Here is a 27119-nt window from a genome sequence, read left to right as displayed (position 1 = left end):
AAAAGATACAGCTTTAGGAAATGTGGTGAATTATATTAGTACTTACCAAGGTGAGTATTCATTATTTTTGCACAGTACTTGCACATTGCATCTAAATCATTCAATTGTCCCTGAAGGAATGAAACTTGAGCTTCAAGATCTTCTTCCTAAGGAGAAAAAATATGAAATTATTACAGAACCAGTGTATTACCAAAGCATTCCGTAGTAACAGACATAAAGTAAGAAAAAGAAAGAAAACAGAAACAGTGCCATTCCTATCCTCAGTTTGAGTTTGGTATTGCAGCTCAGTTCCATTGAAGAGAATGGAGCCAAGTTGTAATACCACACGCACCCAGAGGACAGGTGCTGTTTTTGGAAGAAATCAGCAATGCTTTTATAATCCAGGATCATTCCTTTAGGCTAGGTTCCCACACAGTAATACCAATATAGCCATAATTTTACTGAAAATAAAACTATGTGTGAACAGATGAAAAAAAACAACAAACAAAAAAAACATGTGTATTTTGCAAAAAGCAGGTTGCAAATAATGAGCATGTAGTCAATGAGCAGGTAGTCAATTACGGCAAAGCATTGTTGTCCAATTTCTCACTGCCTTCAATGGAGTGCATGAATATATTAAAAATACGGACATATTTTGCACTCAAAATTATGTTTTTATTTTACCTTTATTTTAAAATGATTAAAAGTTTTAATCAATTAGGTTATGGGTGTTCAGACCCCCACTGATTGCTAGCCCAGTGTGCTTGAACGCTGCTTGTCTCGGATCATGGCAGAAAACCGGACGAGATGTGAAGATGGGAAGAGCAGCGATTGGGAAAGAAGCGCCAAGCCAAGCATTTCTCTTGGATCTATCCTCCGATCAGTGGGGATCTGAATGCCCAAAAGCTGACCAATCAAATACAATACAAACTAATACAGGCGGGCACCACTACATAAATGGCCAAAGCCATTGCATTAAAAGAAAGACAAGAAACACAAGAAATCACAAAAGAAAAGCACTTGGAAATACTCAAAGGATTAGTACACAACATAGAAAAATCCAGGGGCAGGCACATAAAGTGACAAGAATTTCAACAATTACAATACAAAGTTCCCATGACTGCTTACAAGCAAGGCTATCCCAAAATCCTGGCCCCTGTGGTTCAATCAAGTCAATCAATACATAAAAACACAGTTTCAAAAATAGTTTATATAATAACATGCCCCATGTGGCTATACTAGATGACAGGTCAGGTGGGGAAGCACCCCGCACATTCTGCCGAGCACTCTACTTCCTCTGGAAAGTCAACCCTTCGGTTTTTTGCTTTGAGATTAGGGATAGTGGCTGCGGAATTGTTAGCCGTCTGACTTTCAACTCCGTGCTACTCCTCTCTAGGTACTTGGAAAAGCTGTATCCAGTCCTGGGAATCTTCTCCCGGTTTCCCAGGACTGGATCCAGCTTTTCCAGGCACCTGGAGTGCATCAGCTTGGAGCGGCAAAGAGTTCCAAGGCAGCCGGCTGACAAGCTGATCGCGGAGTCTAGTGAAACGCTTTCCTTTACTACTACTGTAAATTTCTTTATCCCTTTTTGGGGTGCTTTTACTATAGAGCAGTAGAGAATTGCTGAAAAAAGCTGGAACAGCCTAATATTTGTTTTTATTAAAAGTCACATTTGAAGGTATTGTTTTAAGGTCTTTTATCCTTGCTTTCAAGTGCAATATTTAATTGTACACATAATGTAAACATGTGCAAAATGCAAAAGACTAACAAACCATTATCATGCACAGCATGTGTTCTACAAATAAGTACAGTAAGGGCACTGTAAGCGAGCGCCGATCTGCTAGACCAGTGCTCGCTTACTGAACCTATACACTGCTTGATATTCGTGCATGAGGGCTGCAAAGACATTGTTAGCGATGTCTGTGCAGCCCTTGCTTTTACATAGAAAGTAATAAAGATACTGTATATACTTACCCATGCTCCCCCAGTGTCCTGCAGCCTCTTCTCTGCTCACTATCACTTCTGTCCCTGTCTCCTTAGTGACAGGCCGCTCAGCCAATCACAGGACAGCCCTGCGGACAGTGATTGGCTAAACGACCTGTTACTTAAGAGATGGGGCCAGAAGTGTCAACGGCTGCTACAGTGAGCAGGGAACACGGGGAAAAGACAGCAAGACACCGGGGAGCGCAGACAGGTAAGTATAAACTTCATTATTTTCAGTAACCTGTCATCAGCTATTGGCCACACAACAGATTTTGCTTTGAGCTGTGAGCAGCTGTTTCAGACATTTGAATTACAGCTAAAACCAGGATACAAGAAAACTGTCAGAAAGAGACATATAGATTTTCATATTAGACCATTGTGAGCATGCTTTATACCATGTGCAGTGGTAATTGTGCAGGGAGGGGAAAGGGAGAATGAGGTGAAGTGTGTCCATCACAAATCCATGATCCTGTGTTCTCTGCTGTCAGCTTTATAATAGAGGTGTAACCTTTCATAGCATTCCCGCCTTTTGATGATGTGATGGCCACCCACTCATCTATGTTTGGCACTACTTTGCACTTGTTCCCAAGTAAAATATAATAAAGAAATATTTTCCTCTAGGTATGGAATAAATTAAAAAAGTCATAGATCTTTCCTATGTATAAGTTTATATATTACATGCTGCGAGGCTGCACGCCAACATGTCTATTCCAGGCAGGAAAGCAGCACGCCCACTTGGCCACTCAAGATTACAAAGAAGTGCTAGTGTCATGGTTCCTTGATCACCCACTCGCCCTCTTACGAAATACCTGACACTAGATCCTAATGCATTTATTTGGCAATGCCTGGAGTAAGATATTGTTTCCATTGCATGCTGCATTTCTAGTGATAGTCACACTGAGCTATTAGAGAATAATTACCATGCTCGGTGCCAATACAGTGTTACTCTAATGGAAAACATTCACGATAAAGGCTCGATTAATGCTTTCATATTCTACTTTAGGAGTCAAACTTTTGCCATTCCGACGTTTACAGCCATTTTCTGAAAATCATTGAGTTAACAAAAAGGCTTTCAGCAGGGTTAATAACAAAACAGCGCTAATACGGGAGACACCGACTGCTGTCAGAGAAACATTAAGCATCATGGAGAGAACTGATGTAAATAGGTCTTACAGTGACTGCCAAGGTCACTTAATATACACATGCATCTGCATTAGTGTTAGGCTAAAAAAAAATACTGGGTCTGTTATTAAATATGATAGAATGGCTACTGACGTTTTATTATTCTTTTTTGGCAATTTTCCATTTTACTATATCATAAAATAATCCTGTAATCTTGCAGTTTTCACTGTGGCCTCTAGGTCTAATAGTAAAGAGCCACATCATGTTCTGTAAGGGTAAGTTCACACTACTTAATCAGCAGAGAATTTTAAGCAGGGTTCGCGCAGTGGGCTCTGTTGGAAGTTTCACCTGTCCCATTGATTCAATAAGATGTCTCACGCGCACTCCTTCATCTGCTCAAATAATTGATATGTCATGACATTTCAGTGACATCACTTGTCAATTCTTTGAACGGATGGTGGAGTGCCCATGAGACATCCTACTGAATCAATGGGACAGGTGGAACTTCAAGCAGAGTCGGGATGCAAACCCTGCTGAAATTCCGTGCTGATTCCATAGTGTGAATATACCCTTAAGATCACCTTTCAGCAGTGTCTTCCTTAAAGTGACTGTACTACCAGGCCCAGGCAGAAGCACTGGAGGCGGGCCAACCTACCCCCAGTGGGAAGAAACTCCAGCCCCTCCATGACGTGACTCCATTAGAATCAGTGGAACCTGATCATAGAGGGGCTAGGGTTTTCTCCCACTAAGGGTGGGTCGGCCCGCCTCCAGTGCTTCTGCCTGGGCCTGGTGGTACAGTAACTTTAAAGGGGTTATCCAGCTCTACAAAAACATGGCCAATTTTCCCCTCTCTTGTCTCCAGTTCAGGTGTGGTTTGCAATTAAGCTCCATTTACTTCAATGGAACTGAGTTTGAAAGCCCACCCAATCTGAAGACAAGAGAGGAGGAAAGTGGCCATGTTTTTGTAGAGCTGGATAACCCCTTTAAAGTGGTTGTGTTATGAAGCAAAATTGGTAAAATGAGATGTGCACTACAAACATATATGTAATGGAAAACACATATGTTTTTAATACAGTAAATGACATCCCAGTACTGTTTTTCTCTCGAATGGTTTTAATCACTTCTCTGTTTTCTCTAGTGATTACTGTATGTAAACTGTAACCCTGCTGTTGCCATCCTAGTAATTGCAATTGAATTGAGCATCTCCCTGCTTACACATGGGGTCTGTCTATCTAATACAGCCTTTTGAATGGTGGTTTTTAGATTGCTCAAATTGGATTTGGGTAAAGACTGACTTAAATGTTGTAATACATAGGCTTTATTGCAGGATACTTTTTTTTTATGTGCTCTTTTTCGCCCTCCTACATATATTCTCCGCCCCCCTAAAAGACATGAATCAATGTTTATTCTGATCTCTGATTCCTGTTCATAAATACAATACGATAACTTCATTGAAAAACTAAAGGGAAATTTTAGCCAAATCACCCCAATAAAGCATCAATTGAGCAGAAGCTTTGTTATACTCTATTCTGATTCCTCCTTGCCATGGTCATGTGGAAGGTACTAGGCTACAACCTTTATCACCTATCCACAGTGTCCCTTTAAGGCCTGTTTATACTGGCGGTTTACCATTACAATTTGTTTGTTTCTAAAGAGAAAATATTTACATAATTTGTAGTTTACGTTTAAGTTTTTGGAAGGAAATGTGCACAAACAGCTCCAGTTACAAGCGCATACATGATAGACAGACTCCTGTTTGTTATAGGTGGGTAAGGTTGGTAATGTTTCTTGCATTAATCCTCAGCAGCACCACAAATGAGGGTCATATAAAGGCCTCTGATTATTTCTTCTAAAATCATTGGCCCTCTTTTTCTAAAAAAAAACAGCTAAAAATAGAGATGGAAACATTATTATTTTCCATGGCACTGGTAAAAAAATCGGTGGAAAATGCTGCAGAGCAACACACTTTTGCATTTAATATCTGTGCACTTAAATGTGATAACTTTTTGTCACGTTAAGCTTGCCAAAGGAAAAATATCGCACTGAAGCATTGTACACGTACAGCACTTCCAAGAGCTATTACAGAAGCTGTAAGGTATGAAAAGTAGGAATGGCGCAAAAACATCTACATTTTTGGAATGTTTCAGATTTGACTTATGTTCGGAATGTCAGGTTATTGATAACAATGTAGCTGAACATCTATAAATAATGTACGGAGAAGCATGTAACTAAAGTAACTGTATAGACAAGAATACAGTGATACATGAGATATATCAGGACACCCTTTTATTTCAGGAAAGAAAAGAAAAATTACATATCTAAATACCCCAGTAACGAACAGCTGAGGGGGTCCTATTCTTTAAAGCTAATGTACCACTGGTACATCGCTTTTATTTATTTTTTTTTACATGAACAAACCAGCACCTCTGTGGGGATGCCCGTGCTGCTGCTTTTTTTAAATTGCTGCCCAGTTCCCGCACATGGCATCGATTACCGAGCACAGGCCGGGCATGAAGCACTGGAGGCTGGCCAGCCGGCCCAATTGTGAACAAACCCCCTAACCTCTGTGACGCAGCTCCATTGGAATGAGTGAAGCAGCGTCACAGAGGGGAGAGGAGATCAACATACTGGAGGCCGGCGGGCCTGCTCCAGAGCTCCATGTCCGGCCGGCATGGGATACAGCCGGCAGTTCAAAAAAAGAACCATGGCCCCGGTCTATTCATGTAAAAAAAAAAAAAAAAAAGTAATGTACCAGTGGTACATTCGCTTTAAGGCTATGTCTGAAACACAAGGAACTATTTTGAAAGATGCCATATTGAAACAAGGGCAAGTTTTTCCAGTGGGAAGGTGGTCATGTAGCTTATCAAAAACGGTTTCCACAATCAGATTTGCAATCTCTTTTGCGGTTGCAAAGTAATCAACACAGAATGATGCAACAACAGAGAGCGTTACCTGTATGTTTAATGTGTTGTCCCTGGTGCTAAAGATAGACCCAAAGGTCCTGGATCCAATCCTTATGAACCAGCATAAGAATCTCTGGAAAAACGCCACAAGTCTTCACGATGCGGTGCTTAAGGTAGTTGTTTGGTGTGGATTTTCTCAGCATACACAATGCGGGAGATTTATTAAGTTTGCGCCCCTGGCGTTTGGCAGGGAGAAGGCGTAGATTCTTGCCTTCTCCCTGGTGTGCGCCAGCCGTAACTGCCGATCACCTGAAGGTGTTGTATGATAGGTATTTTAGGTACTTGTCACACTGTGTTGTGGCCAGGATTTTGTCAAAATTAGAATAAGATTGACCCTTCTGTGTTTTGGACTAGCTCATTGTACTTGGATCCTCTCCTAATACTGACCAGAGTGGCGCACAGGAAGGTCCCCCCCCCCCCAGGTCTTAGGGGCACATTCCTTAAGTGAGGCAGAATGACACAAATCTATGGGACACTTTAATTCTTGTTCTGTGTGTGTCAGAGTCTGTCATCAGCTTGTACTGCCAGACTCTTCTGGGATTTGAAGTGTCCTTCTAATACCAATATTTTCATGTCTGTCATGTTAAGGGCACGTTATGTAACAAGTAGGCAGTGAGTATTGTGTTGCAGTGCACGTTCATTCTTGTTGTAAAGGAGTACTCCAGAGAGTAATGATTTATTTATTTAATACATTGCTTTAACCCTTTCAGGACCAGGCTTATTTTAGCCTTAAAGGGACTCTGTCACCTTCAACCCACCTCACTCAACCCCTAACGTCATCTGCAAATCAGAAAAACAATGTCGATTCCAAATCTATAATTTGGATATTTCTACTCTTTTGCATTTCCAAGCAGAAAGCCTGCAAATTTGGCTCAAGAATATAATGGAGGGGACTACTTAGACTCCTTTCTTTGTGGGTTTATAGCAAAAATATATAAGTACGTAGAAAGATACAAAATTGCAGATTGAGAATCAACTTTGTTAAATCTGTCGACTAAGAACCTAAAAAGGCACTGTTTCCCCCTTTTTGCATTCTGACTTTTCTACACAGGTGTAAAGGGTAAATCTTGCAGTTTTCATACCTTATTTTATATCCTATGTCATGGTGCTTGTTCCAGTGAAAAGTTAGCGGCACTTAGCCCCGCCCACAAGGAGGGGATGGATGAAGGGGAGTAGGATACTCAACATGATACTGTCCATATGCTAATCACATGAATAAAACTAAAAGTGGCAAAGAACAGAAGACCTCTTAAGAGCGCCATGGTGTACCCTGGCACAATGACCCCATAATCCCTGTTTAATAAAACACTGGGTGCTATAACACGAATGTACCATCAAGTTTGTTACATGGATGGATGCTGGTGGCACGATCCTTTTTTTCAACTGGCATCTCGTTCCCGCACACGACGCCGGTCTATTCACAGGCACTGGCACAGCATGATAACCGTGGTCGGGGTCTGCCGGCCCCAGTGCTACCATATCCCCTCCCCTCTGTGGCGCAGCTCCATTAGAATTAATGTAGCCATGTCACAGAGGGGAGGGGGTTTTGTCACACAGGGGGGGGGGCTGCCCACCCCCAGTGCTTTATGCCAGGCCGATGTCAGAGGATAGACCAGCGATGTTCACCGGCATCCCTGCGCTGGCGCTGATCCACTGATGTTAAAAAACTTAAAGCGCTGATCACTTTAAGCACCAATTACATGTGCTACAGAAAAGCTTATACCTATCAGCAGAAGTAGCACTGGATACAGTGTCTTACGGACTCCGGCTCACTAGATATGGCTCTACTTATCAATTGATATATTCTGTATAAAGTCCATTACAGCTGGAATTGCTATTGTGAAGGCTACAATAACTTCCTTCATAGGAAAAAAGCCCCATTTCCCCATTATCCAAGGCTTCCATGCACTGTTGCTAAATCATGTCCGTGATGACACAGATTCTTGATGAATGGTTAGGCTGAAATTTGAGGAATTTTATATACAAACCAGCTGCTTCAACTATGTCAAGGTACCAAGATCCTTGACACAAACACAGATGTACCAAACAGGGACTGACATTTTCAGAGATAAATAACAAGAGATAATAAAGAGATGTAAAGCTGGCCACCCTCCATCCCTAGTCTGCAGCTGCAACTGGTAGATAGTGTAGCAGGGCCTGGAGCCAAATGAAACAATCATTCATTGTCGCCTTGATCTTATAGGAAATCACGGCAATTACCACCTTGTTGATGGGTCTGGGTTCATGTTTTAGACAGATGAATTAGGTCATCGATGAACAGAAAGAGTATTACATCCACACTAGCAAGATTAAAGGGGAAGTCTGATGAAAATGACAGGCAGGCAGGGGTGGTGCAGAAAAATAATAAAGAAAGTATACTTACATGTTCCTGTGCCCCTGCAGCGCCGCTCTCGCGTCTCTCTGACAGCTGCCTAAAGTCAATTTCAGACGCCATCCAGGTATGGCCCCTCTTATGTTTTCATGGTCACTGATTGGCTTATTGGGCAATCCGCTAGTCGGTGTGTGACATTTCAGCAGCAGGAGGCTGTCAGAAATCGGTAAGCAGTAAGTATACCCCCCTCCTGTCGGTGATTTTTACATTTTGTAGGACTTCTCCTTTAGAGGCTTTAAACACCTCTGTAACCTGTCTTTCATTAGGGTACAAACACACATACCAGATCCACAGCAGATCCATTGCCTGTTAGTTTCTATGAGAAGACATACCCGCAGAGGGATTAACATCCCTCTGAGTATGTAAGTGACGCCCCGTTAACCCCCCACCGGTTGGAGCATACTCTACCTGCTCCACAATCCGGCTTGCTTTGGGGGTTCCAGGCTGGACGTCCCGGTCAGTCAATCAGTGCGCTGCGCGGCCACAGCACACTGGTTGGATGAGCGGGACATCCAGACTCCGGGAGCCGGAGCAGGTAATGTATGCTCCGGCCGGCGGGGGGTTAATGGGGCGTCACTTATGGGGCGAGTCTTTTTCACTGGAGTTGCCCTTTAATGTAACTTTAACCAAAGGAAATTGACAACCCAAGTAAAAATTATAATTTTTTTTAAGACATACATGAACATTCCCTTTCCAGAGGCTTTATGGAAACAGATTGATTGCATATTCACAGGATAAGTTATAAATTGCTGGTCAGCAGGGAACTGACACCCAGCACCTATCACCTGTTAAGCACCACATAGTGGACTGCTTCCATCCCTGTTCAATGTTGTAGTAAGAACATTAAACAGCTGATTGGTGGTCAATCAGTGACTGATGGTCTATCCTGTAATTTTACAGGAAGCCATTTAAACTGTCAGTGTGTCATGAAAGAGCACTGTATCCTATATAGTGACTATGATGAAAATGACAGGCCGGGAAGGGGGGGGGGGGGGGTGCAGAAAAAGTTTACCAGTACTTATCAGCTGCTTTACGTCCTGCAGAAAGTGGTGTATTTTTTCCAGTCTGACACAGTGCTCTCTGCTGCCACCCCTGTCCAAGACAGGAAATGCTCAAAGCAGTATATGGGGATTTTCTCCTGCTCTGGACAGTTCCTATTTTGGACAGGGGTGGCAGCAGAGAGCACTATGTCAGAGCGCAAAGAATACGCCACTTCCTGTAGGACATACAGCAGCTGATAAGTACTGGGAGACTGGAGATTTTTAAACAGAAGTAAATTACAAATCTATATAACTTTCTAAAAAAAAAGTTGATCTTCACCGAAATACCCCTTTAATTTATATATTCCTCATAATAATGACACAGAAAGGGCCATACAGCATTTGTAGCCTTCTGTGTAACTAAAAAAGGGGCACACAAATAATCACTTTAACAATGGATCAATAGGCATGTGTTTGGCTGTGCCGCCAAATGTATGCTATTCCTTATTCACCAAACCAAGCCAATTAGCAAGGGCAGAAAGCTGAGAGGCAATCTATAACCAATGGCTGGCTCACAATCAACCCTTCTATCTCATATGATTAGTATAGATTTTTGCTCCATAAGGTAAATACTTAACACCTGCCAAAGTAACTCAAATTAGTTGGAAACCTTGTCAATTTCAATTAAACTCCAATTGACGAGTAATCTTATAAAACACAATAGATATTGGAAACTCATTTGCAGCTGTGGCCCAGGCTAAAAATAAAGACCAACCATGAAATGTCACTTTGGGCTGTCAGCCAGGAAGCACAGAATGTCTAACAAACCGAGATAAAATAGGCCATCACTGGGCTCGTCACAGACCACACAAGAGAACATGCAACTTGCAGCACATACTATTTGTAGTCAGAATAAAATTAGCTCCAAGATCATGGAGAATTAAAAAATCTTTTCCTATAAAGATTTTAGTGTTACTCGTCTACTGTATCTGGCTTCAGCAATCCAAAGACTGAACAGCAGTTAGCAGCACTCATGTTTGTTGGTTAAAGGGGTTATCCACCTAAAAGAAAAAAATTAAATGCTAGCTTTTTCACCAAGTCCTCCTGAATATCTTGAGCTGACTTCTGTCTTTCTGGCTGCTGCCATTCAAGTTACATGTTTTTCTAAAAGCCGATCTAAAACAAAGATAGGAAACTACATGTCCCATCATGCATTTCCCTGATTGGTCCATTTGCGTACTCACCTCCTTAGCTTTCTTTCCTGCCCACTGCTGTCATTGTTTTTTTCACTGCTTTTGCATTCCATACTAGCTGATGGTGTAGCAGAGCTGATGTGTGCATGGTGTAGCTATGTGCTGCATAACGGGCATCTGTAGTGTAGGTTTAGATCTCTGCTTGCTGACTGTGAATAAAAGCATTCTGGTTCCATCCAGACTCTAAAAACATCCATAGCACTTACAATATACAGAGCTGAGACACAAAGACAGGGGCATATCCCTGCATTCACTGACAACAAGCAGACTGAGAAATATCACTTTTCATATTATAGAGACCTAGGCTCAGAGACATATGTAAGTCTATGGAAGCAGCACAGGTGCATGGAGATGATGCAGACAATGTCTCCTGGGGGTCAGGTTACCAAGTCAATAGACAGCTAACCCAACTCCCAAAGAAGAGATCACATGTCCTGTGACTACAAAGGGAGGGGTAAGAGGGAGCTTAGCGTGGTCAGAGTGGATCCAGACTAGGGGATTTTAGACATCCAGAGCAGATAAGAATGAGAAAAAAAAAAAAAACAAGTTATATATGTATATTAGACACATAGGGTGGTATTGGGAAGGGGAATGGTTTAGAATATTGTTTTTGTTCCCCCAATAACCCCTTTAAGTTCAACATTGCAGCTCAGCCCCACTCACCTGAATAGCAGAAGGCTGTAAAACAGATGGTGCTTAGCTATACAGTATAAACATGTGTTAAAGGGACCAAAACATGTTACTATGTTTGTATGTTATTATAATAGTATATATTCATTTATAAAGTAAAAGAAACAACTAATTCAGACTGCAGTTTTTTGTGTTTTTCGATGCTTTACTATACTGCAGTGCAATAGATTATTGTGCAACTCATGACTCCGTAATACATCATCTATACTGTGGGAATAGTCAATTACGTTATGTACAAACCCTCACCACCCCAGCCCTATTATAAAGAATTTCCAATATCAGAGTAAAGAAATCATTGTTTTAGTCATTTCTTCAGTAAAACGTATGGCGTGTAACTAGTGACATCAAGTAGAAATCTGTAACATGCATCCAATACTACAAGTAATACTTCATCTGGTCTTAAGGATGTCACATTTTGTATATTCAGTGACATTATAGGAACTGTAAATGCTACAGTATACTTCTTCTGGGATATACAAAAGAAATGACATTTAAGGCTATGGACACCTTTGAAAAGCATTTCTACTTCTTGCTTTGTACTTATTATGGCACTAAAATTCCATTATTAAAAAAAGTGTTTGCCTTCTGTTTTACAGAGTTCCTAGTGTCCTGTTATCAGTGACGTCCATCAGAGAAGCTATTTTCTGATGGGTTTCTTATCAGTCTATCTCTGCGTTCCTGAGCCAGATTCTAAGCTAATTTATGACTGGGTCAAATGTCAACTTTGATCTGGTCATAAATCTGCTTAGACTCTCTATATCATGATCAAACTATGACAGCCCTGCCCATCCCAACAACTAATGGATCAAGAGTCACGTTCCCCTGCATTGTGATGCTCCCATGTAACAAAACGTTAATCAAGTGAATGGCACTATATAAACCCATGTACCGATCTGTCGTCACCTTGCCTCGAACTGCAGAGCAGAAATAAAGAATAACGTCACTTGAATATAGATTTCACTATTTCTTATTGAACTTACTTGTATGCACTGGTCTTGTCTATGCAAATAAAGTAAGCAAAGATATTGAGGAGTTCTGACAACAAAATCCTTCTGTGCACACACCCAACTGGATCAAAATGGGGGAGGCGAGCAGTACCAACTCGGTGTGGATAACTAAACTTCCAGCAGCAGAAGGAATTTCTCACCAATCGGGTCAGTGTACTATATGATAGGTACAGTTAAGCCTCTAAAAATTCTGATCCCTTTCTAGCTACTGGACCCTCACCGATCAGAACATGATGGAATTCCCTAGTCCTATCTGTTAAGACTTCCAGAGCTTATTTTAGCCTAAGCACCCCAGAGATTTAGGGCCCTATTACATAGAGCGATTATCTCCAAAATCAGCCCCATTTGGGCAGATACCGCCCAGTGTAATAAAGACAACGATAAACCGAGGTGCCGATCATCAGCCGATTGTTATCTTTCAGCAAGTTTAAAAATCATTGGCCGCCCATTGCTTAGCGTAATAGTGATGCGTGGCCAACGGCTGATGAAAGTATATAAAACATAATAAAGTTATACTTACCTCTCCATGCTCCTGCAGTGTCCTACAGTGACAGGCCATTAAGCCAATCACTGACAAAGACAGGACAACCCTTGCTGCACGATCTTCGAGCCATGTAATAGGTCTGCGACTGGTGGTCGCTTACATCAGATCGAACTATGTAATACAGCCCTAACCTAGAAAACTGGTGTCAGGAGATGACTCAATGAATTCTATAAGAGATTTTTATGTGCATGCTTGGTGACTCTGTACAGAGGTCACAACATACCATTATAACTATGTTTGAACACTAGGTTGTTTTCTGATTACTGGCTAATATAAGTAAAGTCCTGGATGGAATTAGATACTGAAAATTGTTCTTTTTTTCTTAACCAGTTTTTAATTTAATTAAAACTGTGTAGGAAACTAGTGTCAGGAGATGACTTATTGAGTTCTATGAGAGAGTTTTGTATGCATGCTCTGTGACCCCTAAAGGGGTCACACCATAATAACTAGATTTGAACAATAGGTTGTTTTCTGAGGATATCCCTGTAACGTTATGTAAATACATTATTCACACTATGACCCGCTAGTATCTTGAGGAATTTTAGACTCACACAGTACTTGCTAAACACAAAATAAAATAAAATTCAAACCTTTGCACTTATCTGCTTACCTTCAGGATAAAAATTTATGTAAGTAAATGTCACATTTTCTGCAGAAAATGGCAATACCGGATTTAACCGATAGCGATAGAGATGTAAGGATGTGACTGCCCTCTGCATTTTCTGACAAATGTTACAATTCTCACTATTTCATCACACATCCCTTTCCAGCCAAATAAGTAAAACCTAAAGCATTAGAGCAGGCGAGAAGAACTTACAGATTCCCTCTTCCCCTGGGATTTGCTATGAGAACGAGAACGGGAGATATTGCTGAAGAAGGAATCTTTCTTCCCGGCTGACAGTGGAGGAGAATCTGTGTGGTCACGGCCTGCAGGCAAACTCTCGATGCTGGGAGACGAAATGACATTCTTGGAGCTTTGGCCTAGAATAAAATACACAGAGTAAAACACTTTTAGAAGTAAAACTTGCTAGAACAGTATCGGCTCAGCATGTACTGAATGTAACATACTTAAAGGGGTATTCCCATCTCAGGTAATATACAGCTAAACTTACGCTTGCCAAGTAAAATAGTTTTGCAAAAACGTTCGTTTAGCCAACTTGCCTCCTTCTCCTATTGTTGTCAGCTCATTGTCTAGGTTACCGACCACCTTACCGACTGACTAATTAACCATATACTATACATAGCTCTGCCTTTAGAGCAGTTTGCTACATGAATGTATGCAAAAAAATATGACGTGATCCTACAAGTTTAACCTCTTAAGGACATATGACGTACCTGTACGTCATATGTCCTCAAGAGCACTTCAAAGCGGGGCCGCGCGGCGACCCCGCTTTGAAGCGCCGCGGTCCCGGGTGCCGTGTGTAGCCCGGGACTGCCGCTATTAGCGGGCATGGTCTGATCGCCGTGCCCACTAATTAGCTAATCGGAGGCAGCTGTCAAAGTTGACAGCTGCCTCCGATTACCGGCAACCTTTCCCTGGTGTCTAGTGGGGGAGATTGCTCCTCCGGGACAACGTCCCGGAGGAGCGATCTCCGTGTGTGCTCTCAATGAGAGATCAAAGTGTATATACTAGAAGTCCCCTAGGGGGAATAACCCTAACCCCAGGAGGGCTTCTAGTATATGTGTAAAAAAAAAAAAAAAAAAAGTGTTAAATAAAAGTAAATAAATAAATAAACATGTTTGCTATCGCCGCGTGCGTAATCGCCCGAACTATTAATCACATTCCTGATCTCGTACGGTAAACGGCGTCAGCGCCAAAAAATCCCAAAGTGCAAAATTGCGCATTTTTGGTTGCATCAAATCCAAAAAAAAGGTAATAAAAAGCGATCAAAAAGTTGTATATGTGCAATCAAGGTACCGATAGAAAGTAAACATCATGGCGCAAAAAATGACACCTGACACAGCCCCATAGACCAAAGGATAAAAGCGCTATAAGCCTGGGAATGGAGCGATTTTAAGGAACGTATATTTGTTAACAATGGTTTGAATTTTTTACCGGCCATCACATAAAAGAAAAGTTATACATGTTATATATCGTTTTAATCATAACGACTTGAGGAACATGCATAACAAGTCAGTTTTACCCCATTGTGAATTACGTAAAAACACAGTCCCCCCAAATAAAAGAAATGTGTTCACCACACATTGAATTTTTTCCTGGTTTCGCAGTGTACTTTATGCAAAAATTCAGCCTGTCATTGCAAAGTACAATTAGTGACGCAAAAAATAAGGGTTCATGTGGGTTTCTAGGTGGAAAAATGCAAGTGCTATGGCCTTTTAAACACAAGGAGGAAAAAACTAAAACGCAAAAAACGAAAATTGGCCCCGTCCTTAAGGGGTTAACTGTTAAAGAGAATGAAAACAGAATACCCTTTTAGGGCCAGTTCACACAAATTTGGCAGAATTCCGCGGTGGAGCTCTCTGTCACGCAATCCCGCCTGCTTCAGTGTCGGCAGCGGCGACTCTATGGAAGGGCTCAAGCACTTACGCTATCTGATGTATCAGTAATACACCTAAATACATCAAATATACCATGTGGGAAATGTACGGACATATTTTCGCCAGTCTTCTGGTGCATAAAAGCTGCAGCCTCTGCCATAAGTCACATTTGAACCAAAATGTGAAATTTATTGTCATTTTATGTTTTTTTCATTTCCTCATTATTAAAAATGACAAGAAAAGTGGGTGGGTGTAATAGATGGGGAGTCCTCGCGGAGACTGAGAGCTATTAAAATCATTTATAACATAAAATAAACCTGTCTGAACCACAAGTCATTGGGGTATTCCCTGGTGGCTTCTCCTGCCTAACACTCTTGATTGATAGATCTCGTCCTACGCATTTTTAGTATTAGAGGATTGCATAGGAACCACACAGCAGTGGATGGAATAGGTAACCATCTATCCTATTTTAAGGGGCCATGCTTTTTTACTTTAATGCTAAATGATGGGTCCACAATATTTGAGGGGAAAAAGGCTCCCAGTGTTTTTCTAATTCGCATTTAATAGAGATTAAACCTTAAGCTGTGTCTGTACAGTGACAAATGAGGCAGAAGCCACCATGAATCATGGCTGTATAATGCTGCCCTGGAAAGAGATTTACAGGAAGCTCAAAACTGACAAAGCAGAGTCTTTTGCGATGATGCCAGTACATTGTGTCCTCTCTGTCCTACCGAAGGTCTTGCTCTGCTGATTCTGCAACTCACATTAAAAAAAGCTATGGATGCCCAATTCAGCTGGTTAAAGGGAATGTGACAAACAACAAGCAATGCCATTCACTAATATCATGTTATTAGAGGATTCGCCTCCATTAACAGTAGGAATGCTTAGATAGTCACCCGGTTTCTAAAGGTAAAAAAAATCTTTTACATTTACAGAAAACGTCTATTGTCTTTGTCCCTATCTATACCCTAGGAGTTGTTGAAAATGACACGACTCTTGCAACTTGTTAGTTATTACCAGCTAATTCCTATAGACTAAAGGAAATCCATGAAAATGCTGCCCAATGCCTACTGGCATCATGTTATAGAGCAGAAGGAGCTGCACGCATGCACACAAATATATTATATACAGCCTGTCCTGCACATATGAATCTGCCCAGGTTGTATCCTATGTCATTCTGCTGGCAGATGATATTGTGTTTAATGTGTCAAGTTCCCTAAAAATCACTATACTGTAGAGGGGGAGTTTCTCACTCTAAATAACAGAAAAGAACTACTCTAAAGAGAGCATGCGCCAATCTGGTAGACTTAAAGGGGTTTTCCTATCACTGATATCTGCCATAAATGTTGGATAGAGGTGAATGCGCCCCAATGCTAAGAATACGGGTCCTCTGACTCCCATTTCATCTGGCGAGAATGAATGGCATGACGGCTACATTTGTGTGCATTTCTGTCCACTTGCTGTATCGTGGTAAATACTTGAAATCAAAGTATTTTAGGAGTGATACCTTTATTGGCCAACAAAAAAAACTTTTAGAGCTGTGAGCTTTCGGGATTCACAAGATCCCTTCGTCAGACAAGTTCACAAATGAATGACTTACAGAAACAGCACAACATTTTAGGGATGTTACAAGCCAGAATTTACAACAAGTCCTTTTTATTGCCCTGGCTTATCTATGTGATGTATATACCCCCTCAAACCCCCCCCCCCATTCACAGATGTCTCTCCCTTCTGGCTTGTAACATCCCTAAAATGTTGTGCTGTTTCTGTAAGTCATTCATTTGTGAACTTGTCTGACGAAGGGATCTTGTGAATCCCGAAAGCTCACAGCTCTAAAAGTTTTTTTTGTTGGCCAATAAAGGTATCACTCCTAAAATACTTTGATTTCAAGTATTTACCACGATATGGATTTTTCTGGCTAACACGGTACCATACTATACATTGTCCACTTGCTGGAAACAGAAAAGCAACTTTGGGACCTATATCCTAAGTGTCCGATTACACGGCCCAATCATAATGTAAACGAGCGCCGATCTGCTAAATCTGCCCTCATTTACTGAGCAGACAGGCTGATTATAGGGCAGCAAGGGCTGCACGGACATTGTTAGGGATGTCCGTGCAGCCCTTGCCTTTAGTATATAATAATAAAGTAATAACTAACCGTACCACGTTCCCAGGTGTCCTCGGAGGCCTTCCCGGTGTATCTAGCTCTGCCTCCTCTGCACGGACAATCCGATGGCCTCTCAGGCAATCACTGTTTGAGACAGGTTATGGCCTGTGATTGGCTGAGCGGCCTGTCAGTGTAGAAAAAACAAAGCTACAGACACCAGGAAGGCCACCGAGGATACCAGAGAAGGCCTGAGGACACCTGGGAACGTGGTAAGGCTAGTTATTACTTTATTATTTTTTACTACATTCATCAGCCGCACATCGCTAAGAGTAATTCCTGTTTCCTTTACATAGTCATATAGTTACTGCAGGCGATCAGGGCAGGTGAGTATGCTTTCTTTTGTTTAAAGTGTCCCCACTGTAATATTATGAAGTGACTACAGCCCGGAAGCAGTATACTGTGGAGTCCAGCAGCCCTAGAAAGCACGTAGGAGGATGCATGCTGGAGACCACTATCTCCGCAGGTGGGTGTACAACCTGGAGTAAGATAGAATAAAGTAAATAGAAATGTTTAAGTCTTTATTTGGCTCATAAGTAAAAAAAAATATGACGTTTCGACTTGTCTTTGTCAAGTACTTGACAAAGACTCATTGAGAGTCAAAACATTGTATTTTTACTTGTGAGCCAAATAAAGACTTGAACATTTCTATGTACTTTGGATGCTGTTGGATTCATCTTACTCCAGCCCAGGAGCAGTGACTAGTTCAGGGAGAGGCCCCGCCCACATGACTAGTTGGTGCTGATTTGCATACAGCACAGGGAGGAATAAAACCTGTTTTCAGGGAGACAGGCAGCGGCATCGATCAACTTTTACGGTAGGGAAAGCTGCAGAATGCTTAATAACATCATTGCTTTACCTCACAACACTAACTTTTAGTGATTGGTTCCCTTTAACAATTATTTATGTAGTAACCTTACAAAATACAGCAATACAACCTAAAGTAATTTTAATCATGGAAAAAAAACAACAATTCGGTAAATAAATCAATGCTGATCATGTCCAAAAGAGGAAAATTTTCTATAACAAAGAACGTTATATATATCTGTAATGTGATCCTATGTAGTGGGGCAATTTTTGAATAAATCAGATAATTCCTTTAAGCCTAAATCTATCAGGATACTGGGTTGTCGTCTATAATTTGCTCAGAAGCTATGCTTTAATAATGATATAGTAATATACTCCATGAGATACAGTAATTCATCTACACTGCTCTAACAAATACTGACTTCTCCTATCAAGCACAGTAATGAAGAGTTCACTGTAAAATACTGTATGTTTTCTCAAGCAATACTGCCACTGTGTGGACAAAACGCATAGTGACAGGTTTCCTTCAGCTCAACAAGACTCATAACTCACAAACCCTATCTACCGTAGCTATACTGAACAGGTAAAGAAAGATAAATCATAACAGACACATTTTAATTATGATCTTCAGGTTAATGAGGTTTTATATAAACATACAAAACTGTCCATCTAGTCTATCCTTATAATATTCCCTTTATTATTATCTTACAGTAGATATATATTTATCCCTGGCAGGTTTACGTTTAGTTACTGTAGATTTACCAACCACATCATCTGGAAGTTTGATCAACGCATCTACTACACTATCAGAAAAATAATCTCATGTTGCGTCTAGTCTTTCCCCCGTGTCTTTTTTTTTTTTTTTTTTTAATTATAAACTCTTCCCTCCTAAGCCTCATTTAAGCCTTAAACATATCTAAGGATTTGATCATGTAAGGGTCCATTTACACAGAAAGATTATCTGACAGATTATCTGCCAAAGATTTGAAGCCAAAGACAGAAACAGACTATAAACAGAGATCGGGTCATAAATGAAAGCCGGAGATTTTTCCTCTTTTCAAATCCATTCCTGGCTTTGGCTTCAAATCTTTGTCAGATAATCTTTCTGTGTAAATGGACCTTTATACTATTGGATGAAACAGAAAAAAATGTGACTTTGCCAGTGTTTTTTCAGTATAATCACCATGCGATATAAAAATGACATGTCACCTGTATCCTGCGGCTCAGTGCAGTTAGAACAGTTTCAGTCATTTTTATGTATTTAAAAGAAAAGGGAAATACTTTGCATCATCATATTCTGAGACCCATAACTCTCATCTGTTTCTGTCAATGACCCTGTGTGAATGCTTTTTTTTTTTTTTGCATGGTGAGCTGTAGTTTCAATTGGCATTTTTTGTTTTAAATGGATTTGACTTTTTAATCAGTTTCTATTCAGTTACTGTTGGGAGGAGAACAGTAATTTTGCATTAAGGACTTTGTTATGTGGCGTTTACCATGTGGGATTATTATCCAGATAAAAGTTTATGCTTTTACAATACAAAATGTAATAAGATCTATATATATACATATATATATATATATATATATATATATATATATATATATATGTCAAAAGTTTTGATCGGTCCGGGTCTCAGACCTGTACCGATCGGGAGATAGAGCAGGGAGAAGATGTGGTACAGTGCGTCGACTCTCCACTCTGAACTTAAAAAAAGAGTTGTACTTATAATGGGCTCCTATGTAGGTTGACTCTTTTTTTGTTTTTATTTTTTTCCCCGGGTGCCTTCACACGTACAGGATCCGCAGCAGATTTGATGGGGCAGATATAATGCTGCAGTTCTCTCCCCACTCTGTGAAGGTGACCATGAAGGGTTAATGCTTTTGGAAAAACATTGTAATCTCTCAAATGTCTTCAGCTTTGGAACTGCTTGTAGCTGGTCTACAAGGAATGTTGGCAGCCCCCCCCCCCCAGAGGATCCCACCCTGAACTCACAAAAGAAGAAGATGATCTAATAACTGTTAACACTTAACCACTACCCAGCTCACTGCGCCGAACAGGAAATAGCTAACCATTTATGGAATAACCAATCACAGTATTATATGTATGCTCTTTGTGACTTGAAACTCCGCCTTTAATGAAGGAACATACAGTATAATCAATGTGAAACTAAATAAAGGGTAGTATACTTCTATCTCCGCTGAGAGAGAAGGCAATACCGACTATTTATGTCTGGTGTTTTCTCCTCGTCGCTAGCACTGAACTTTATTCAATTTGGACAGGGATAGTCACTTGGGAATAAGGTGGATGAAAAGGTAAAATTCACCTTATCAACTCTATCTCCTAATCGGTACAGGTCTGAGCACTCAGGCCTGGACCAATCAAAACTTTTGACATGTCTCTGTGAGATGTCAAAAGTTGTTTTTTTTTAAAACAACAGGTGCACTTTAAGGTCCCATATAAATCAGGAACTGTGAAGTGTGGGCCTTTACATGTTGATCAAAATGTATTCCAACTCCTGATGTTAGTTTTGATTGTGCTGAGAACTAGTGAAATAGTGGATAGCATGTGGATGTGCAGCCATGCCTTTTTTTTCTACTTATAGAATTTATACAGTTTTCTTTTTTTAAGTGCTGATGGGGAGAAACCTATACCTATCAAACAAAGACAGAAGGCAGGGGAGAGCAGTGTTAAACTTAAGATAAGAAAAATACAACAAAAACCTTCCTTTGACGCGCACAGTTCTTTGCGGTCTTTGAAAGCTGTGTTCAGAGAGTTATGTATATTTCTACCTTGGCCTTTATCCCCTGCCTCAGGTTTCTTCAGGTATTACTGTTAGAACACAGGGAGAGAATTGTACAGCTGCATCTCATAAGAATACAATGAACTGTCTGCAGACAACAAATTGAATAAAAAAGACAATATGTGTCAGGTGCCCTGATTCTAACTGTGTTTTTACATTCTAGCTAAATTCCCCAGTCCCTATTAGGTTAAAGGGAATCTGTCAGCCCCCGGGCCCTACCATTGGTGCTAAAAGTGTGCTATAGTTGGCAGTCCCCTAGTGATTATAGTACCCAGGGCCGCAGCTAGGGGGGGGCAGGGGGGGCAGCTGCCCCGGGCGATGAGACCAGGGGGGGCGCCATCACAGGGAGCATAGAGAGAAGGATCACAGTGGATGAGGCAGCCTGGAAGCTCCTGTTCTCTGTCAGTGTGAGGAGACAGGGGACGATTTTACTTAATCAAAAGAGGTATTTCCTATACTGTATTGTTTCCTGACTGCTGTTTAGCTATAATTTACGCAAAATTGCGGCATTTGTACCGCGATTTTGCGCAAATTAGGGCTAAACAGCAGCCAGGAGACATTACAGGAAAGAGATGGTGAAGGACCTTGACATGTGACTATGATGTCACCGCAGGTCCTGTATGTACACTGCACTATGGAGGAGGGGGAAAGAAGATACAGGTGTGTGGGAAGGGGAGGACAATCAGGGGTGCAGAGTGTGGGGAGGGGGGTGAAGGTTGCCCTGTGTGGAGTGAGGAGGGGGGCAGGGGGGTACAGGGTGACACTTGTCTGGGATGGGGGGTGACACATAAGAGAGTTGGGGTCCAGTGTTTATTTAGGAGTCTGGTTGTACAATATTCTATACTTAACCCCTCAATAACTGCCCTCTCCAAATATATTACATTTATATAAACCTCACCTACTGCAGGGGTAGGGAATCTTGGCTCTTCAGCTGTTGTACAACTCCCATCATGTCTGGACAGCCAAATTTTTAGCTTTGACTGTCCATCTACCAAAGCATCTACCAAAGGACAGGTGCTACCAAAGCACCTGTACCTGTATATACAGTGACCATGAGTAATTTTTCTAAATTATTTCTATTTTGAATTTGGTGATGGAATCCCTTATTGGAGGTATTGCTGCTGTTGTCTCCGCTGCTAAGTGGAGTTGATCGAACCTCGGGAAATCCTAGGTTTGATCAAATTCGAACAATCACAAACCTGCTGCATTAGATTGCTGATGCCTTCCCGGTCCGTAGGGAAGGAGAAGACTGCCCGGACGGACCGGGAAGACATCAGCAATCTAATGCGGCAGGTTCGTGAGTGGTCGAGTTCAATCGGACCAAGGATTTCCCGAGGTTTGATCGACTCTACTGCTGAGCGTACCTGTGCATTAGGAGACGGTATCATAAAATCACATTACACTGGGGGTGACACTGCAGATAGATCAGGAAGCTTCGCCTCCTAATTCACAGGTACAGACAGCAGGGAGCGGAGACAAAGGCGCCTCCTCAGGTACAGACAGCAGGGAGCAGAGACAACGGCGCCTCCTCAGGTACAGACAGCAGCAGCGGAGACAACGTCGCCTCCTAATTTACAGGTACAGACAGCAGGGAGCGGAGACAACGGCACCTCCATTAAGGTATTCAGGGACAAAATTTTAAATGGGAAAAATGGAATTACTTTTAAAAAATGCTGATTGAGCCCAGAGCTGCCTGATAATCATTCTTCATAGAAACATTCCATGTATACAGTAAATATGACATTATTTATCCCATATTGTGAACACCACACGAATCGCTCATCTAAACTTCATAAAAAAAAAACCCATATACTGTATATGTTATATACCAGCAGTGAAAGGATGACATGGGCCCCCCATGGGGGGGCGCAAAATTGAATTTTTGCCCCGGGTGCAGGAGACCCTGGCTACACCTCTGATAGTACCTTTTGGTCTGTGAAGTGGATTATGCCTAATCTCGCGTCTTATACTGCAATGAAGAGTCAAAAGGTAGTTCGGTGTTTGTCCTTCACTCTGGTACACCTCACCACTCCTTCCTCCTCCCTCTCCTTTATGAATGTTCAATGCTGCCCGGCCTCCTGCTCACTCAGCTGTCAGTCAGCATCTGCCAACAGAGGAGTGATCTGCAAGCAGATAAAGTTGAATCTCCTAACCTGTGTTGGCGCTGTGGACTAGGGGTAAACCACCTGTCTGGAGACCACCAGCAGGTTTTCTTTTGGTTTGAGTTCCTTGATGGAAATGAAATACAATTATTAATTTTTGTATTCATTATTGTATCATTTTTAAAAGTGCAATAAATTCCCAATCAAGTTTTTTTTAATATAATGGTAAAAAATAAAAACTTTTTTATTTTTCTCATCATTGTATTTAAAAAAAAATTGAAGAAAAATAAATAAATTATTTTTTAAATGCATTTTTTTTATACATTCCCCCCATCCCATTTATTTATTTTTTTGCATTTCTCACTGCAGTTTTATATATGTGTATTTAACAGCTCATACTGGTTGTTTTTTGGTTATACCTTAGGGTTACCATTCCTGATACCCTCACCCAGCTGATCAGTTGTCAGCTCGCCCCTACTGCATTTTAGAGTTGTATTATATAAGTGTTGTTTTATCATGATAATGCTATTGACACTTGAGAAAGAGACCGGAACAGTCTCGAAACGCGTTGTGTATTGTATCATATGTTTTAATAAATTATTTTAATGTTTGCTATCTATTCCTGGCTACCTGGACCTGCGCCCAGCATCCTGTTGTTGGAGTGGATGAGTTTGCCTCTTTCAGACATAAACTGCCTACAGAGGACTGATCTGCAATCAGAGACACTGGCTGACAGTATCCCCATAGAAAACCTTTCCTGCTCTCCAGACTGGAAAAAATACACCATTTCCTGCAGTACATACAGTAGCTGATAAGTACTGAAAGATTTGAGATTTTGTAATAAAAGTAAATTACATACTGGCATTTTCTGTCACCGGTTGATTTTAAATAATTTTTTTTGTTGTTGTTGGGAATTGAAAATGAAAACAATTTTTTTAAATCTTAGGTTTACAGTATATCAATATCAAGGACAAAATTGTGTCTGTGATTATGAAAAAGATATAATTTATAGTACAATTAACACAATATTAAGATTTTAAAATAAAAAAGTGTCGGAGCCTCTTCACACACTGGAATAACCCCTTTAAAATACCCCTTAGTGATTGTTATAACAATCATTTTGATGTGATTCATTGGGGGCAAGCAAGGTAACAGACAGCGCCAGTTGCTTTCACAGTCATTCATGTAGAATTGTCAGCATGTCAAAATCAACAGTTGCCTGGCTGTTCCTTAAATAACTGATTGAGGTTCTGGCTGGATTGTGGTCTCCTGCCGCGCTCTCTATCTGCCAGACATATAAAACCACTTTCTTTACGCACTGTACATGACAATGTAGCCTGGACACTCTGATGGGACTAATAACAGATTTCCTAGAGGAATACAAATAGGGCAGTGCCATGTCTGTTACATACAAGGCTATGTTCTGGCATTGTACATTATATTCATATACACTGTTATGCCTTATGACACTCCAGTGGGAGGATAACTGAAAACGAGCAGGTTTCTATGCTGTAATGTTTATCTACTTTATAGGGTGCACTTCCTCTTCCCCAGTATGTTACAGTATGAGCATAATAAAAACAATAATGAAGCTCTGAGGCTTTTTTACTATATTATGCTCAGAGCTGCAGACATACGCAGAGATAAAACATGGCAAACGATGGCTATTTGCAAACTTTAGAAAGCAGGCTTTCTTTCTAAGTGGGGTCACTTGTGCGCTCAGAGCAGGGAGAGGAAGGAGGCGCATATTTTATTTTATACACAGGGATGCCTACATGGGGGAGGGGGGTTATGCCAACTAACAGGGGGATGCCTACATGGGGGAGGGGGGTTATGCCAACTAACAGGGGGATGCCTACATGGGGGAGGGGGGTTATGCCAACTAACAGGGGGATGCCTACATGGGGGAGGGGGGTTATGCCAACTAACAGGGGGATGCCTACATGGGGGAGGGGGGTTATGCCAACTAACAGGGGGATGCCTACATGGGGGGAGACATATTCCAACTAACAGGAGGATGCCTACATAGGGGGGAGGTATGCTACCTAACAGTGGGATGCCTAAATAGGGAAGACATATGCCAATTAACAGAGGGGTGCCGATATAGGTGAGAGGTATGCTACCTAACAGAGGGATGCCAACATAGGGAAGAAATATGCCAACTCACCGGTGGATGCTTCCATGGGAGAAAGGTGATTCATTTACAGGGGATGCGTACATTGGGGAGGAAGTTAACTTAAAGGAGGATGCCTGCCTGGTGGGAAAGGGGTTAACTTACAGGGTGGTGCCTTTATGGGGGAGGGTTTAATTTACAGGGAATATCTGCATGGGGGAGGGCTTCACTTATTGGGGATGTGTACATGGGGGAGGGGGTTAACTTACAGGAGGTTGCCTACATGGGGGGACTAACTACAAAAGGAGATGTCTACATGGGGGGTGCTAACTAGCAGGGGAGAGGACTACATACAAGGGAGGGAGGAGGAGATAACAACATGGGAATATAGGGGAATTCCTAAGGGGAAGGAGCTTCTGATTACCAGGGGGTTTCTACATAGAGAATACTACATATTGCGCTTACTATTGTGTGTGGGCGGTTACTTACAGGGAATGCCTACCTACCAGGAAGACTACATATGGGGGAGTTAACTACACGGGGGATACTAACTATTGGGAGGCTACTTGTGTAGGGAGGCCTAACTACTATACAGATGCACAGAATGGGGCCTGACTACTATACAGGGGCGCAGAGGGGTCTAACTACTATATGGGGGCCACAAAGAGGCCTAATTACTATATTGGGACACATACTATATGGAAACAGAGGGGACTAACCACTAAATAAGAGCACATGCGGGGCAATATAGATATGGAGGATGATGAGGGTGCATAAGTGAAAACCCTAAAGTCGTGGCTAAGTCGTCCTTATGATGGCCCCTGCTGGAGAAGGGAAAAGTGAGCAACTCCGATCAAAGAAGCAGCCCCCCTGTGAGTCACTCAGAAAACATCCCTTATCCCTGAATGTAACTGCACTGTAATTCGTTATGGTCTACAGAACCTGTCTGGAGCTGATACCTACCTCTATATGGGCACTGTATAATACCACTTCTTGCAGGACATCCAGCAGCTGATAAGTACTAGAAGACTTGAGATTTTTAAATAGAAATGAATTACAAATCTCTATAACTTTCTGGCACCAGCTGATTTAAAAGAAAAAAACTTTTCGCCGGAGTGCCCCTTTACTGGGCCTTACTGTATGCACTGGGACACAGCTTTCATGGTGGAAAACTGAACGCAAACTGTTCCCACACAGTTGGAGGCATACTGTATAATTGTCCAAAATGTCTTAAACCATTAGGATTTTCAGTCACTGGAACTAAGAGAAAGGGTAACGTTTTCATGGCGTTTACCAAACCCAGACTTGTCTATCAGACAGACTTTAACCCTGGAAGAACCGTGCGAGACGTGCGCCGTGTCTCGGAGCTCTGGTCTCCCTACCATACTTGCATTGTATCTATTATACAGGGGTTGCAGTTGGATCCTGTTCACCTGTAAGCCATTTTGGTCGGCTTTGGCACACCTGGTAATTTTACTCTGGATATATATGTGTTAGAAATCGCCTTTTGGCATAATCATTGTGAGACATTGTTACCTACTGCATTATATGTAACAACTTTTTACATAGGGGTTTGTTACTGTGTCAGTCCCGTTTTCTATGCTGTGTTGAGGCCACCAGTCATTATATATTTTTGTATTCATTGGGGAACATTTATGAAAGGTCCGCCCAAGGCGTACGTGAGGGAGAAAGTGAAGATTCGCTCCTTTTCCCTAGC

At 41.5% G+C, this 27119-nt stretch overlaps 1 protein-coding gene across 3 annotated transcripts in view; it reads right to left on the bottom strand.

The window, feature by feature from the left end:
• The window catches only part of TBC1D5 (TBC1 domain family member 5), a 404938-nt gene that overhangs the window by 26471 nt on the left and 351348 nt on the right, over positions 1-27119 (bottom strand). For all 3 annotated transcript variants that reach the window (XM_069958701.1, XM_069958699.1, XM_069958700.1), the window contains 2 exons: positions 13731-13894; positions 47-146 (listed from right to left, as the gene is read on the bottom strand). In XM_069958701.1, coding sequence (XP_069814802.1) covers positions 47-146; positions 13731-13894 — 264 coding nt within the window. The remainder of the gene's footprint in view (positions 1-46; positions 147-13730; positions 13895-27119) is intronic.

This window comes from Dendropsophus ebraccatus, chromosome 2 (genome assembly GCF_027789765.1).
Source record: "Dendropsophus ebraccatus isolate aDenEbr1 chromosome 2, aDenEbr1.pat, whole genome shotgun sequence".
NCBI classification, from domain to species: Eukaryota; Metazoa; Chordata; class Amphibia; order Anura; family Hylidae; genus Dendropsophus; species Dendropsophus ebraccatus.
The sequence above is the reverse complement of the archived record's forward strand: the minus strand, read 5'-3'. Positions and strand labels throughout refer to the sequence as shown.